The 15,041-nt window shown below is 43.1% G+C and overlaps 1 protein-coding gene and 1 long non-coding RNA gene across 2 annotated transcripts in view; one reads left to right on the forward strand and one right to left on the reverse strand.

Moving 5' to 3' along the window:
- Positions 1 to 1,753: 1,753 nt before the first annotated feature.
- LOC147758627 (uncharacterized) lies at positions 1,754 to 4,683 on the reverse strand. The gene is made up of 2 exons (XR_015325784.1): positions 2,175 to 4,683; positions 1,754 to 1,887 (listed from the first exon to the last, which is right to left on the reverse strand). It is a non-coding gene; the product is annotated as an uncharacterized LOC147758627 (long non-coding RNA).
- Positions 4,684 to 6,195: 1,512 nt separating this feature from the next.
- LOC111243559 (uncharacterized) overlaps positions 6,196 to 15,041 on the forward strand; it is a 101,133-nt gene continuing 92,287 nt past the window's right edge. Inside the window, exons 1-2 of the mRNA XM_022789339.2 lie at positions 6,196 to 8,291; positions 11,362 to 11,491. Coding sequence (XP_022645074.1) covers positions 11,414 to 11,491 — 78 coding nt within the window. The 5' untranslated portion in view covers positions 6,196 to 8,291; positions 11,362 to 11,413. The remainder of the gene's footprint in view (positions 8,292 to 11,361; positions 11,492 to 15,041) is intronic.

Genomic DNA, 15,041 nt, shown 5'->3' on the forward strand with positions numbered 1-15,041 from the left:
TGATATTACTATCCCGTGACCATGTGGCGGACAATTTCTAATTAGGCATACGCGAGAACTTCGATGTGTCTTCCTTGGTTAAGGCTGCCAAATGTCATAACAGAATGAAAATTTTGGTTAAACTAGACTTCTAAAAAACTTAATCGAACATGTAGGTTTTTTGATTATGAAACAACGAAATATCATTGCACCGACCAGAGTTGTGGATTATTACATCTCTGTTAGACTATAACGTAGGCGCTGCAGTTATACAAAGGTATCTTATATATCGACCACAGGAGTGACGTCTCCGTTTAAAATGTTTCGTGGTCCATCTGTTAAAGATAGGACAACAGATTTGGTAGCAAGATTAATTCTCGTGTTGATAGCACCATGAAGACACGCTTTGTGTAGCCATTTATAAGGTAAGTGGTTTTCCAGAAGGACGGCATAGTTTAAGGTCATCGGCATGTACTTTGTATCGTGTGCAAGAACGGAGCACAGCTTCTATATCTAGGACATCAAGTGGGTAAGCGCCATTTCCTCTAAAACTATTATCCAGTTTGGTACATCTATTTTCGATATGGGTGCATGCGCAGGAGCCTTAACGCCGGTCAGTGATGAAGAAACGATTTATTTATCAGCCTAGGAGCTCTAAAAAGCTAAATATATAATTAGTAAGTTATTTATAAACTAATATGCGAATAATATATGAGTGTGCAAGTGGTCTATCGCTTTTAACGGTCGTATAATACTTTTTTAAAAAAAGGTCCAACGATAAATTGCCTACAGCGTTCGTACAATCTACAAAACAAATGGTACAGAGGTTCATGTACAAAAAATACAACTAGTTTTTTTGTTACGAAAGGTATCCTAAAATAGGTACCATATTGTAAATATAGTAGGTCGAATATTGATATAAAGGTGCTACAAAATACGATAAGTCTAAGCTCTGGAGTACCGCTGCACTTATTTGGACTCTGTTTTGCTCTACAATCTTTTTTCAGAAATTAACCAAGTTGAGCCTCAACTGAAAGGAAACGATAGGATGCGTACTAGCTTTGCATCAGGAATAGGATCTGACGAGAACTCTAAAATATCTTGCATTTTTAAAATGATCTGCTCAAAAATCGGTCATAATTTTGTCATTTTTTTTTTACGGAGATTTTATAATCTGTTTTCTTCCCACCCGTTTGCTAACATCGCAGGAAAGGTTCTGGGATGTCTTGCATTGTTGGCACCATTCATAAAAAGTAAACAAAGTTTTAAGACAAAAGAAGGTTTAGAATGGTTCCTAAGATGTTCCAAATACATCGGGTGTAAAGAACAAACGATTTCGAATCACTGCAGTGAATCAAATGCTTGAAAAGATAGTTGAAAATAGAGCTGCGCACCGTTGGCTAAACTTCATACTTAGTTATTTTTTTATTTTTGAATGTTCAAAATGCAAAAATTCATTTTGTCCTACCTATAGTAGTTGGAAGGTTCTCTCTTGATGGAATATTCTGGAACTGCAGATCTTTTTGACTGGGATTGGCACGTTTGCATTGTTCTAGCGTTGCTTAGTTTAGATACTGGTAAGTGGGCATCGAATTGAATTAAACATTCGGCATTAAAGGCCTTGTTAATTAACTACTTTGCTTAGGGATTAATAAAACGACTAGAAACTAGTAGAATAGCTTTTAGATAAGAGCAAATGAACAAGAAAAGGCTCGTTCGGATCTTTGGTGCCAACACATTTCATTATTATCATGGCCATCCTGAAGATGAGGAATTAAAGTAGAAGTACAAGATAATACTTTATTTACTATTTTTAAACATCAGTCCCATTTTAAGATAAAAACGCTTCTAGGGCTCAATGATGCTGGAGTAATCCAAGGCACATGCGGGTATATCTACTTTGTTTACCTGCAACGTAGATTAATATTTCTTATTGATGTTTACGCTTACAAACCACTATGTATTCTTGATATAGTTTAAGAAAATTAAAGATGACGATCAACGACATTCGTCAAATTCATCTGTACAAATACTATAACAGAAGTGAGAATGATCAGACTTTGAGCCTTTAATTTTATAGTCGCTCATTTCTATAATAAATGCGTATGATCATCTAGCTTCAAAATACTTACCAGTAGAGCTAGTATCAGTAAGAATGATTACCGCAATTTTTAGATACACTTAAGGAGACCTACATGTTAGCCGTCCACTAAGTCGATGTCCGTCAGCTTCTGCCCGCTCACTCACTCACCCAGGTCAGTATCCGTGGCCTCGGAGTAAAGGTCGTTCGTTAACCTCTTCTTTTTTCCGAAGTTTACTAGAGGCCTGCTATTTTCGAACTGTGGCAATGGAGGGGGTAAGACACGCGGAGCGGTTTAAGCCATGGCTTGGTGCTATCATGTTGCGTCTATAAACGTATAGTCTGTGGCCGTCTCTCGTTGGGTGTCAGTGCAAAAATTAAGCATGTACGACTTGAATATCTAAAAAGGATTCCTTTATACGTGGATGTGCAACGTTGAGCTGCGGAGTCGGCAGGTGGAGCCACCGTCGCGTTCGTTCATGCCGTCGTATTTTGGCCGAGGCAAACCCCATTAACGTGCTCTTCTGTGGTCCCCAACCTTTCAGCCCTCTCCCAGAATTCCCTTGCCCACTCCTTTCCCATGTAGCTCCTTCCTTCTCTCGTCCCAATCATTTTAGTTAAATAGCGTTTGCCTATCCAGAATAGCTCGAACTACAGCTGCCCCACATCCGACCCTGTGGCTTAGCGTTACTCCGCCTTCCCTGTCTAAAACACAAGGTTAGCCTGCGCCTTTCCGTTCCCATGCGCGCCCCTAACCGCCCAGCGTGCCTGCTCCTGATTTCTGGACCCCAACGCGGTTCTCGTTGGGTAGGCGAAGGAGTGACAGTGCCAATGGTCGTTGCCCCCGCTGCAGTCTTCTTCTCTTTCTACGCACATGGATGTGTTCAATCGGTACAATCGTGTCCGTAAACTGGTGTTTTTTTTTCCGGTTTCTGTCTAAACAAGCCGGATTGGTGAGTAGCTATGTGCGCACCAGCGGACACGCCATCTATGCGACAGCGCGTTCCCAAACCTCGATTTTAGTCTATAGATGTTGGCGCACACACTCGTAGATGGGGCTCTCAATTAATCTCGTTAACGTCGTCTAACGTCACGTCGTGTCAAAAGCCTGCCTACGTCAAGTAAAGAGCGATAGCCGTTTGCCCAAAGAAGAGCGCCATTTGCCGCCTAAAAGTGAGGAGGTTAGCATCTCGCGCGCCACAATGTCTCTGTATCTCTCAGTAGTTCTGGCAGGATGTAATGCACGTGGCCAATCCATCATGCCCTGTGCGAGTAGTAAGAGACGGGAGTATCAGTCAAATAAGTAGTTTCTTTCTCTCTGTCTTTCGAACCAGCGCGCTCGAAAACGTTCATAGTAAAATAGAGAGTTTGGGACAAAGCAAAAAAAAAACTAACATCAATAAAACAGAACAAAGTAGAACAACAGCAACTGTGTATCAAACGTGCTTGTGTTTGTGAAATTAACGCGGTAGTGATTACCGCCGTCTGTTGTCTCTCAAACATTTGAAGCTGTAGCACCGTCAGCCGAGAAGGCAGCAGGACATTCATATCAGCTGGACTCCTCAAATATCCACCTTACAGGCTGCTTTTACTTCCGTTCGATACTGCTTAGACTTCCGCCGTTACGTTTATAGCGGTCGGCCTGTTTTATCAGCGCTACCACCCGGCTGACAATGGAACGTGCTATTACAATGATCACAGTTTTCGCTTGATGTGGCGTATGGACGGACTCGACGGAGCTCATTCATAGCAAACGCTGTTCATACTCCTCCACTATTTAGCGGCACGCTCACTTAGTTTCCTGGGCAGCTTTGTGTGCCCGTTTGTGGGTATATCTCCTAGTGTTGACGTCGTCAGCAGCAACAGCGACTCGTCATCGCTGCGTTTGTGTGTTACCGGCGCAGTTTCCAAATCCAACGATGACAATCGACACTGACGACCGCGAGCGCTGCTTGTCCTGCTGTGTCTCCCATAGCAGTAATCTGCTATCGCACATTTGTCATACGGTCGTAAATGATTCATCTATACGCAGTATTGGACTTACTGTACTGGACGAGAACGAGTAAAGGAGCGCGCAGACACCACGAGACCTGTTTCTTCACTGCCAGTGCTGATAAGGCGGTAGGACGCAGGCAAAACAACCGGGCGGCGACTGTGCCTATCACTATATAGTAGGGGGAACTGCTGGCATCTATGAGGGAACCGTCAGTGAGGAGTCAATATGTGGTCAAGCAACAGTAGTCAACTAAGTGGGCATGAGGAGCTAAAAAATATTCAAAGCCACATAGCAGATACACGCAGGTACTTATACGCTCAAAATATCCGTGTCTACAGAGATACCGTTGATGCTGTAATACGTATGGTTGGTGCCGTCGTTGTCGGCAATTATCCTTAAGCCCTTAAGTTATGACGTTGAGAAGAGAGGATCAAGACCTTGCGGCTCTGCGACGCGGATCAGTCACATGTTGGCCCTATATTGCTGCTGCACTGGCCAGTAGATCTGATTCTTTGATACCTGTGTCAACATCGTACGACTTGGTCATCGCGAAACTCGCTCTCTCTAAAACGTTCGTTTTTGGGTCGGCGAGGAAGAAGCAAGACAGACGTACGTAGGTTGAAAGCTTTCTCATCTATGTCTAACACTGGTGTCACATTTGCGCATATATATATATATATATATATATATATATATATATATATATATATATATATAGGCACGTTCCAAATGCGTGTAGAGTGTGCTTAAAAACGTTCATTGTTGGACGACTCCAGAAAGCCGGCGAGTGGTGTGACGATGACGGTCTCAGATCGATGCTGGTCTATAATGCACTACTGCTGATCGAATGTCATCATCATCCTGATCAAAGGCACTGGTTTAGCTTAATGAAAAGCAATTGGCGACAAAAAAAGAAACGTGACCACTGGCGCTGATCATAGCCGGTCGTTAAACAATTGCCTAAAGCTACGCGGCATTTATATATCATATGGTAATCGTAATTTATACATATATGTAAACACATGCTTAAAACATGTGCGTATAGTACAACAATTAAGTCAAACGTATCACTGGAGTGCACAACGTTTTTCAACTTCAATTAATTGTTTTTATCTATCTACGAGCTCAACTCGACTCTATTGTAACGGGCCATTTAACACTGTCGCTTCCACGTGCTTTTTCAGTCACAACAAAGCGAAACCGTCCGTCGTTCGTTCCTGTTCTTTGTTACCCAATAGTAAACATTAACAATAATAATATTCACAATTTTGTGGTCATCCTGCTACTGACAGCAAGTTCCGTTGCCGTTTGACGAAGCGCGCATTTAACGGCAACACTGCCGTCGGCAGCCTCGACGGCCCCAGCTCGTATATTCTGCTTTGCTCATCGTTGTTACGTAGTCGACAATGATCGCGAATCAACGGAATAGAAAAAAATGAGTGAGACGAAAGCAAATGTTTGCCAATGGCTTTTATCCAACGATTGGTACTTTTCGCCGCTACGACCGGCGTCGTTGTCGTCGTCCGAATGGTGCAGCAATAAGGTTGGTTGTTTCTGGCAACACGTATGATTTTGCAGTAAACAGTTAGTGACTTTTCTCTAAGCGACGTAAAAATCCGCTGCCGCCTCTACGTGTATCGTATCCGATGTTCGCAGATCTGCTCAAGCCGAAGTGTTGGCTTCATCGGCGGCCCCGCCGTCGTTGCTCGCGCTCTTCAACTTCCCTCTACGTAGAAACAGCTATGGCGAACAGCGCTAATGATAGCGGTGGCGACGGCAACTGCGACATCGTTGGAGCGAATGGATTCCGTCCAAGTCACTACCCGGGACCATCTGTAGAGAACTGAAAAGGCGCCCGCCGCCTGCTGTGCTGTATCTGTCACCTTTTTGCCTGACTGTTCGCGATGAGTTACGCTACTAGTGCTTCTGCTACCACGATCGCTACTACGACGACTACTTACAATGCTTGCCGTCAACGGTTAGCCAGCCAGCCAGCCAGCCAGCCAGCTTGCCTCCTGCCAGAGGGGCAGCGAGCGTTTGATGAGAAAACGATCATCACGTCGCGCTCGTCTCGTCGGCGCACCGTAGCCACGGCAGTACCCGTGCTCCGCTGGTAGGTGCTCCGATAGCAGGTCCGGCTTTCCGACGTTGTGGCGGCTGGGTTTTGTTTAAAGGCAACAGCTGTCGCCGCTGCTGCCGAGAGCTACCGGCAGCCACCACATCGAGGCGCTCCTTTATCCACTCGTCCGTCCGTCCGACCGGCCGGCCGACCGGCCGTCCGTCCGTCGCTCGCTCACTCACTCGGTATATTCTCCCAGATCACTGTGGCAGTAACGACTGCGCCTGTAGTCGTCGAGGTGCGCGAAACATCGAACGATGAGCGGTTGATTACAGCGACAGGAGTCAGTGCAGTGGCGACGGAAATTGTGGCTATAGCAACAAATCTGAACAGAATAACTCGAACGAAACCGAATTAACAGAAAAGAGTGTATTTTCTGCTTGTTGCAAAACAGCATCGACAATAGCGACAGTGCTCGCTAGCTAGCAAAACGCGCACACGAGAACTCGGCGCAAATCAAGTATATTCCGGCCAAATTTAACAATAGGGTTTCTGTCGCAGGGTCCCCTGAACGTCGCAGCGGTTGATGTGCCCCAACCCTGCTCAGGACATGCTATCGCAATAAAAGACATTTAACAAAGTTATGCATCGCCATAGTCAGTTACCTTGATAGCAGATACGAAATAAGGCTGACCTATACAAAATAGGTAATCGCCATGAGTATTACACTGCCATCTAGAATCCTTCGTAAGGGCAGCATTGCTGTGATCCTATTTGTGGTGGATTATGCTTGTTTCGACAAGGTCGTACGTCGTCTCCACCACTATGTCTAGATAATTATAACTGTGTTTAGTTCTGCATCGGGTGACGCCATGAATGTGATGAAATGACATCAGTTATGCCACCGAGAGTGGCGAGGGCCGAAGCACCGATTTCTAGCCGATTCGTAACAGCAGGTCATCACCATCATCATCCTCCTCAGCACCACCATCGTGATCGTTTTCAGAGCCGGACCGTTTCTGCGAAAGGCATCGTTTTTTTCTACCGATTTTATCTCACGCGTCATCTGATATCTGCTTCGAGTTGGATTTAAACGAGAACGACGCCACCTGAACACAGCGTGCAACGCACATCTGACGCTAAGCACCAAAATGGAAAGGAGGAAAAGGGGTTCTAAGTAAGAACGCGTTCAACACCTGTCTGTCGATGGTGTCAATCTATAACTGCGATATTTCCTTTCAAGAAGTCACCACTACCGTTCCTGCAGGCGACATCAGTGGCAGCGGCAGCGGCAGCGGCAGTGGCAGTTTCAAGCGACAAAAACATTGATGAATAATACCGCAAGCGACGAAGCAGATTTGACCAAATGAATCGAACGTAACGCATCGCATGTAGTTCCATACGCTGATTATTACCAGTGAGGTAAATCGTGTACCCCTGCATGAACGCGGTATGCTTTCAGACGTACGATCAATGGACGAACTCGCGCAAGAAAAGGCGACACGGAAGAGGACGAGGAAAACAAAAGATCACGTCGTAGCAGGAAAATATTTTTGCTGATTTTCGCCACTCAACTCATTTCGTGCTGGTGAACGTTCCAACAACACGTTTCGGGACAAACGGCAAGCAACCCGACCCGTGTGCTTGGTTATCCTCAACGGCCGTCGATAACAGATGAACCATGTCAAATAGTCGTGGATCATCTTGATAGTTGTCATACTTTTTGATCCTGCGTGAGTCTTTGCCTATCATAAACCGTGGTTCCCATAGGCAGCTCAAGTAAACATTTATTTTACTCGGAAGTCATTATCTGCAATCAATATCGTTATACTGCTATCTACCAATTATCTTTCCTGCTGTTTTCATATGTGAAAGTAACTTAACCCGTGTGGGAAAGTGAAGAGAATCCGTGTGTGTGTGTGTGTGTTAGCGTGTATGTGCGTGATCCTGTGCTTCGTTCGTGTTGCCGATTCGTTGTTGTTGTTATTATTGCAACAAGTTAATAGGGAAGTTAGCGTATTTCGACAAACACAAAACCCGTAGGAAGGATAATGTGATACATAGTGATATAAAAACCGAAATCTACAGCGAGCAGGCCCGAACTACATAGGTATCGGGGGTTTGACATTCATACGTACTGCGAATAACCTGTATTTTCCGTCAAGTTTGCTAAAAAGGTAGGTTTACGGCACTGAAAATTTGTCTGAGGTGAAACATAGAGGATTGGATAATTCTAGAGCACTGTTATGTCAATTTGTTCTCGTGGGAATCGAAAACCTTAGTGCGTTTCAATATAGCGCGTGCGGGAAACGTGGAACCTTTGACGTTGGTAAACGATGTCCTAAAGACAATGTACAAATTCAAATTTTCCTCAAAGTACTTATGGCTTTTTCGTGTCTATCTGAATTATAGCTGCTGAGCTATAGACATCGTTCAGAAAGTTTATATCTTTGAAATTATTCCCAACAATTAGACATTTTAGATATCCTAGTCTTGGGCGAGGATTGGCAGCATAGATATATATGTATATAAACGGCCTTGTTGTCATATATATATGGGCCAATGGCGTTAGGGGCCTGTATGGCTTGCTGAATCTGCCTTGCCTTGAAACTTCCAAGAAAGGTGTTTACCTTTACAGGTAATTCAAAGAACTCAGAATTTAACAACGGAAAGGCACGCTTTTGCAAGCTGGAACACGTTGTGGTCAAGGTTCGACCCCGGCCATAAACAGATTTGGTTTCGCGCTAAAAGCCAGTCTTCTGGTGGAATACCTAACGGCTATACCGGCCATAAAATTCGAAACATAAATGTATAACAGCATAAACTTCAATGAAAAAAATCTAAAAAAAAATAAAGAAAGGTTCTTTGTCAATAAGTATCACTCTTCCCAGCTCGAAACCCTTGTTTACAATAATTGTATGCATACTTTATATCAGAGCTTCCCCAAGCTCGTAACATCATCGCTGTTAGAAATGATAAGATGAGTTAATAATAGCAATTCACTACTCTGATGAGTTAGCGAGTAGCGGTTCCTTAACAGAACTTAAAACCGAAACTGCGCCCGTTTTACCTCGAAGTTCTTTGACGTCTGCTTAAGTATTTGCCGCATGATCTCTCGCTTTAGCCGTGCTGGTATGGAAAATCCAAAACGCAAGTACGCTAACAGATAATCCTCTTAAAATAAAAACGCCAGAGTATGCTTTACCGTCTCTTCGCTCTATGGAATCACTGCGTCCGGCAGACCATACCGGAAAAACCGGCAAGCTCTTCTGTTACAGCCGTAAGGCAAGTGACTTTATGACTAAAGTGAGCCTTGAAAGATTCTCTTTAGCACTTAACGGTGTTAATGTAACTCAAAATAATGTCGTGTAACTAGGTCGGATCAAAAAGGCCGTTGCCAGGGTCTGTCCAGACATCGGTTGTCGGCCACCGGTTCTAGGTCAATCATGAATAGGTCAGCCGGAAGGCCAGTAGACAGGCTTACTCCGATCACAAAACACGCAACACGCTCGCTGTCTTACAAACCATCTATAACGATTAACAGGATATCAGAAGCAAAGAACGCGGTTAGACGTCATAAACTCACTTTAAGCTGAACTGATTATTGTGGTAGTCTTTTGGAGCTTTAGCCTAATGGGGAAATCGAATAAATACAAAAATTCTGCAGAGCTATAATGGAGAAAAGTATAATTTTTAAAGCCTTTACAGCTGATATGAATCCTCTTATATCGGAGCTCTCAAGGATTACCTGGTTCCAATAGGTGTGTACGCAAAAGCTTTGTTTCCAGTCTCACCGGGTGAACTACTTTGCGAGCATACAATCCCACATTATAAGAAATTAGTTATTTAAATTAAACAAGTGATAAAAAAAATGTACATCACCATACGAGCTGTTAGTAACAGCAGTAAAGTTGAAAAATTAAATGAAGTTCAAAGCAGTGTCGTTATACTTGCGTATATCTAGATCGATATGGTATTTTGTACCGTTGGATCTATTAAAAAACGATTACGTTATTTCGGCTCTGACAAAGATAGGTATAAAATGTCGCCTTAACAGAGTCCTAGAACCTCCACGAAAAACACACTCTATTAAATACTGTAGCCATAGCGTACACATAGGCAACAAAGAAAAACGCAAGCAGGAACTCGTCTTTGCATTGTCTTAACAAACCCAAGTCGCTTGCTCACGTATATAAACTGAACGTAACACATATGCACATGTAAGTAACTGAATTACTATTATATTAGTTACGTTTTCATTGGTCACCAATTACATATTTATACGTAGCACCCTAATTTTGCTTGTACATATACTATGGCCTACAGTTTCGTCGTACAATACCCTCAGTCATCAGAATCTTCAATGGCTATACGTTGATTTCAACCTCCGAGGTTAACTTACTTGTCAATAAGTAATCATGCCCAAAACGTGTTTAGTTGTCGATGAAGATTGCAGTAACCATGCTGGTCACCTTAATGACGTTTGTATACAAGTTTACCTTTACCTGAAATTAAAAACGGTTACCAAAATTGTTGAAAGAATCTGATGACCAAAGGCCATCGTATGACAACGTATTTACACACTGAATGTTATAGACATATGCTAGAATTGTTATTCTATTGTTATCCTCAATAGCGGTTATTGCTGCTGGAAGAAACGACTCTTGTTAGGTAGAGTTGTTGAACAATAGTCTGGCTAATAATAGAGAGAGTCCCGGTCTGTTCCACCAAGTGTACGTTCTTTGTTCGTCAACAAAACCGTTAGTCTAATAGAGTCGCTATGGAAAGGAGATCCACCTCTTTCCCGCTCGACGGGGACGCCGTCAGACTAGACGTAGACGATGTTTTAACTGCTTTAAGACTTACCCATCTATGGGCAATTTATATTGAATTTGCCTCTGCAATTAATTATAGACGAGTTGGCGATAATGGGGGTTCTAGATCGGATCTCCTGCAGGTAACGTATTTGGCTGCTAATCTTTAGCACACGTCGTATGGTGGTATGGGTCTAGGTGCGAACATAGCTACACGTTGATTCGTGCTAAAAGCCACCCGTCCGGATGGAATGGATACCGAAAGGGGGTGCCATACCTAAAGCTTGAAACATTGAGTTTACGTTTCCAGAATGAAATCGCGTTTTATACAACAACTGTTGGACTACAAAGATGGACGCGGCGATTTTACAGATAACTTGTTAGGATGTTCCTGAATCAGGGCGCCTTTCACAGCTGCAGTTCAAACTTTCAGTTTCAGGGGATTCAGGCGTAGAAACCCCTAGCTCGCCGCAGCGAAGTTGTACATGTTGTCTTGGTCTTCGGTAGACTTTACAAGTGTTCCAGATGAACGCGTCTATACTTCTTTCCTGTTTAGCCAAACTGTAAGTTTTATGTGGCCGTCTACTTAAAATGTGACTCTTTTTTAGGTGCTTTATGCTGAGCACTTTTAGGCTGGTTGTTTTTAGGATGTGCATGGCCTCGTGCAGGCATCTTGTCGGCTTTGCTGATGGGCTTCTGATAAAAATGCCACGCATTTCGGTTTTACTAAGTTGCGTTGCGTGGTATCAGCTTATCTTCCATGACGGGCAAATGTGGCTTCTCTGCATGGATAATTCAGTTTCTTACCTACTATGTATGCTTTCTTGCAAGACTGACCTTGATTGTATTGGCAAAATAGATGACGAAATACGAAAATGGAAAGTATCGTTTGTTGGAACGTCGCAGAAAACTTACGTATTAATCGACCTGTTGCTTGGGAAAAGAACATTCCACTGGGAAAAGAAAACCAAAAATTGTACATTGATCAATCGTATCTTCCTTGTTAAGTAATCGTGAGAAACTTGCAATGCTTAAGAGCAAAACTGTAAATGTTTTGGAACGGCTGGTATATTTATTCGGGCCTGTAAAAGAAGGCTCACTACTTACTACTATCGTTTATCAGCAGGGCTGTACACGTCAGACGAATTGGTTTAACCAAGCTGGAGATGGAATATCATTTACACTGTGGAATATTACGACTATTTGATTGTTTACAGCCGCTCAATGGGTTGTGTAATATGCAAATGTATAGACAGGGAAAACCTTTTACTAACCATATATATACAGAGATACGGGGCAAACACGTTTCGACAGAGTACTTCTCTCGCGCATCTTACATATTGTGACGATGTTGTTAGACTGACATATTTATCACAGAGTTTGATGCACTTCGGCTTGAATAACAACCATTTTACGAGTACTGTCCTTGGCTCATGGTTAGGTGAGTAAATTAAACATTTTGTGGTCAAAACATTCCAGCTTCGTCACAGCCTGTTCAACTCAAGGCATAAATTCAAAATAAAGTGACGTAGTACGTGTCTGGTTCATTGGACCTATGTCACTTAGCTATCCGCCCCCTTATCAACCACATAAATAACATTGTTACTTTGTTTAATTGATATCTTGACGATATCTGATGACCGAAACTGCTATGTAGCGCTGTGAGAGTTAACTTAAGAGGATGTCTATAGAAGTTTTCCTCGATATCCGCGTTATTCATTTGTTGTTATAAACGAGAACGAATATAAATACGAAGCAGACAGCGGGAGATGTAAACAATCGGAAGATGTAAAGTAACAACACAATCATTTTCAAGGGCGACAGCTGCCATCGTCATCGTGCATCCAGTTCATGGCTGTATAAAAGAACTATTACCTTTCTTCGCGAGACAAAAGCCAGACGCAGCAGGCTAACAAACACAGGACTGTGATATGCTGGTGCAGGACATAGGCCTGACATGACAACGCAGCAACCTGCTACAACGATTGTCGTGCAGGTACTGCTGATGTTTCTACGTAGCATTATCCTCTTTGTCTTTGTTTAGATTGCTACAATATGTCGCTAAACACATAATTGGCATACATTTAGGAATAGGCCTGTCACACTTCTTTTCGTTGTGTCACAGTTTGCGGACAATGTTAATCTCTAGCGTCGTATCTTACTCCCGCAACTGCCAGATCAACAAGAGTACGTGAAAAAAAAAAGCGAAGATTTCGTGAGGACAAGGCATAATGTCTCCTCTACTATCTGACAGTGTGCCCACTTCTACGATCACTGCGACAAGCAAAAGTGCGCTAGACGGACAGAGTCAATACGGATGCGAAGTGTGGATGGATTTAGACGGCTTATTTTTGTGAGCCAAGCACCTACATGCTTTGCCCTACATAGCACCTCACCCAGCTGCTCAACGTAATTACGACGTGAACATGCGCTATGGAACTCGGTTGTAACAGTACGAAACGAACCATGCATTTACTGTAGTTTTTGAGCTCCATCGGAACTTCAAGGATTAGGCCGTGCGCTGATACAATGGCAGGGGTCAACGTGATCATGGACGCAGCCACAGCACTGGCGGAAGGATGAACTAGATAATGGTAACGGTCATCTATTGATTTAACGTACCGACTCGTTCAAACAGTATAACTTACGTTTCGTTGGCGCAACTGTCGCGTAGACTCAGCTGTCGGCGATGCTAACAGTAATATCATCATCCTCGTTGACAGACTTTGTTTCCGTCAAGTGCTCCAGAGTAGATACTTTCCATAAGTAAGAGGAGATTTTTTTTTTGAGCAGGGTTTTTTAGTTTAATGTGCTCCTACAGCTGTTTAAAGGACCATCGCCGCTTGATGAGTTCAATTTGGAAAGCACCTTTTTATATACGCTCGCATCGCCCAAGTCCGCGTGAGCTATGCGGCTGGGTCAGAGCGATCATTCAGGCTTAACATTGAACGTGATGTAATTAGTCATTTTTTGATTGATAAGACTTGTCGGCCTAAGTAGGACAAATGCCTGGAGGAGCCAAAACACGGTGTCGACACACCATGCAGTCTCGTGGAGGGAAAATCCGGAAACATCGTCGGTAAACAATCGCGATAGCAACTTAGACTTGACTACAATTTATCAAAGCTGCGCAGTTGGTGGGTCAGTCCCATTCGATGTGCTGCATCATTAAAAAAGAAATCAACCCCCAATTCTGGTGGGATTTATGTATTACTTAAGCTGCGGTATCTGGACAACAGAAGAATAATTTACAAACGAATTGTTTAGGGAAAAACGTTTCTGACCAGTATGAAATCCTATTGCAGTTCAGCCACACAGTGATCATAGCGTTTGCAGGCTTCAATAAACAGAGCTGGTCTTTGCAGCAAGATCTATCTATTCGCCGTGAAATTTGAAATAATCGATGTATTGTCGTTTTTTAAGAAAGAAAAAAAGGTAGCTGCTCGTGTTTATCGCACTTGGGAAAACGTTGGGACAAGTCAATGCTGTGTGTCGTTTTGGTTTTGAACCTCAAATGAGTCAGTTTCGAAGTTGCATCGCGGAAATAGAGCACGGTCCGACAGTAATGCACCATGGCAATATGGCTAAAGAAAACCCAGCTAACAGATGGGGGTCAGTTTGCTCTAAAGCAAAACGGCAGAACATGCATTTCGGAAACGCTTAGCTACTTGGTCGCCCTGAACTCCTTAAAGAGTTCTGCCGCTGAGCGTCCGCGCTTTTACTGCGCAGTAACTTTGGTACTTGCATCGAATCCGATTTCGCATTCGTTGAAGCTAATGTATTTCTATCTTCATGGAGCAAATCATTTATGTCGCTAATATTACGAATGTATTCGAAAGACCGAACGGATCTCTTGATTGGCTTAATTATGGAAGACAATTACTGGTCTTATTACTTCACATGAAGTGAAGGCAAAGGACGAACGCCGGTAGAGCAACGGTCTGTGAAGCGAACCTTGGTTAACAGGACATGCTTATTTACATCGAGCGGCTTCAGTAACATTAGTAATGTTGGCAGGGCTCAAAAAATGATATTACAAATAAAATACAAATCAACAACTGTTGTTTGTTTATTTAAATAATGATGCAGTTTAAACGGATCACTATTGCAATC

This window comes from Varroa destructor, unplaced genomic scaffold (genome assembly GCF_002443255.2).
Source record: "Varroa destructor unplaced genomic scaffold, Vdes_3.0 BEIS01000001.1, whole genome shotgun sequence".
Taxonomy (NCBI): Eukaryota; Metazoa; Arthropoda; class Arachnida; order Mesostigmata; family Varroidae; genus Varroa; species Varroa destructor.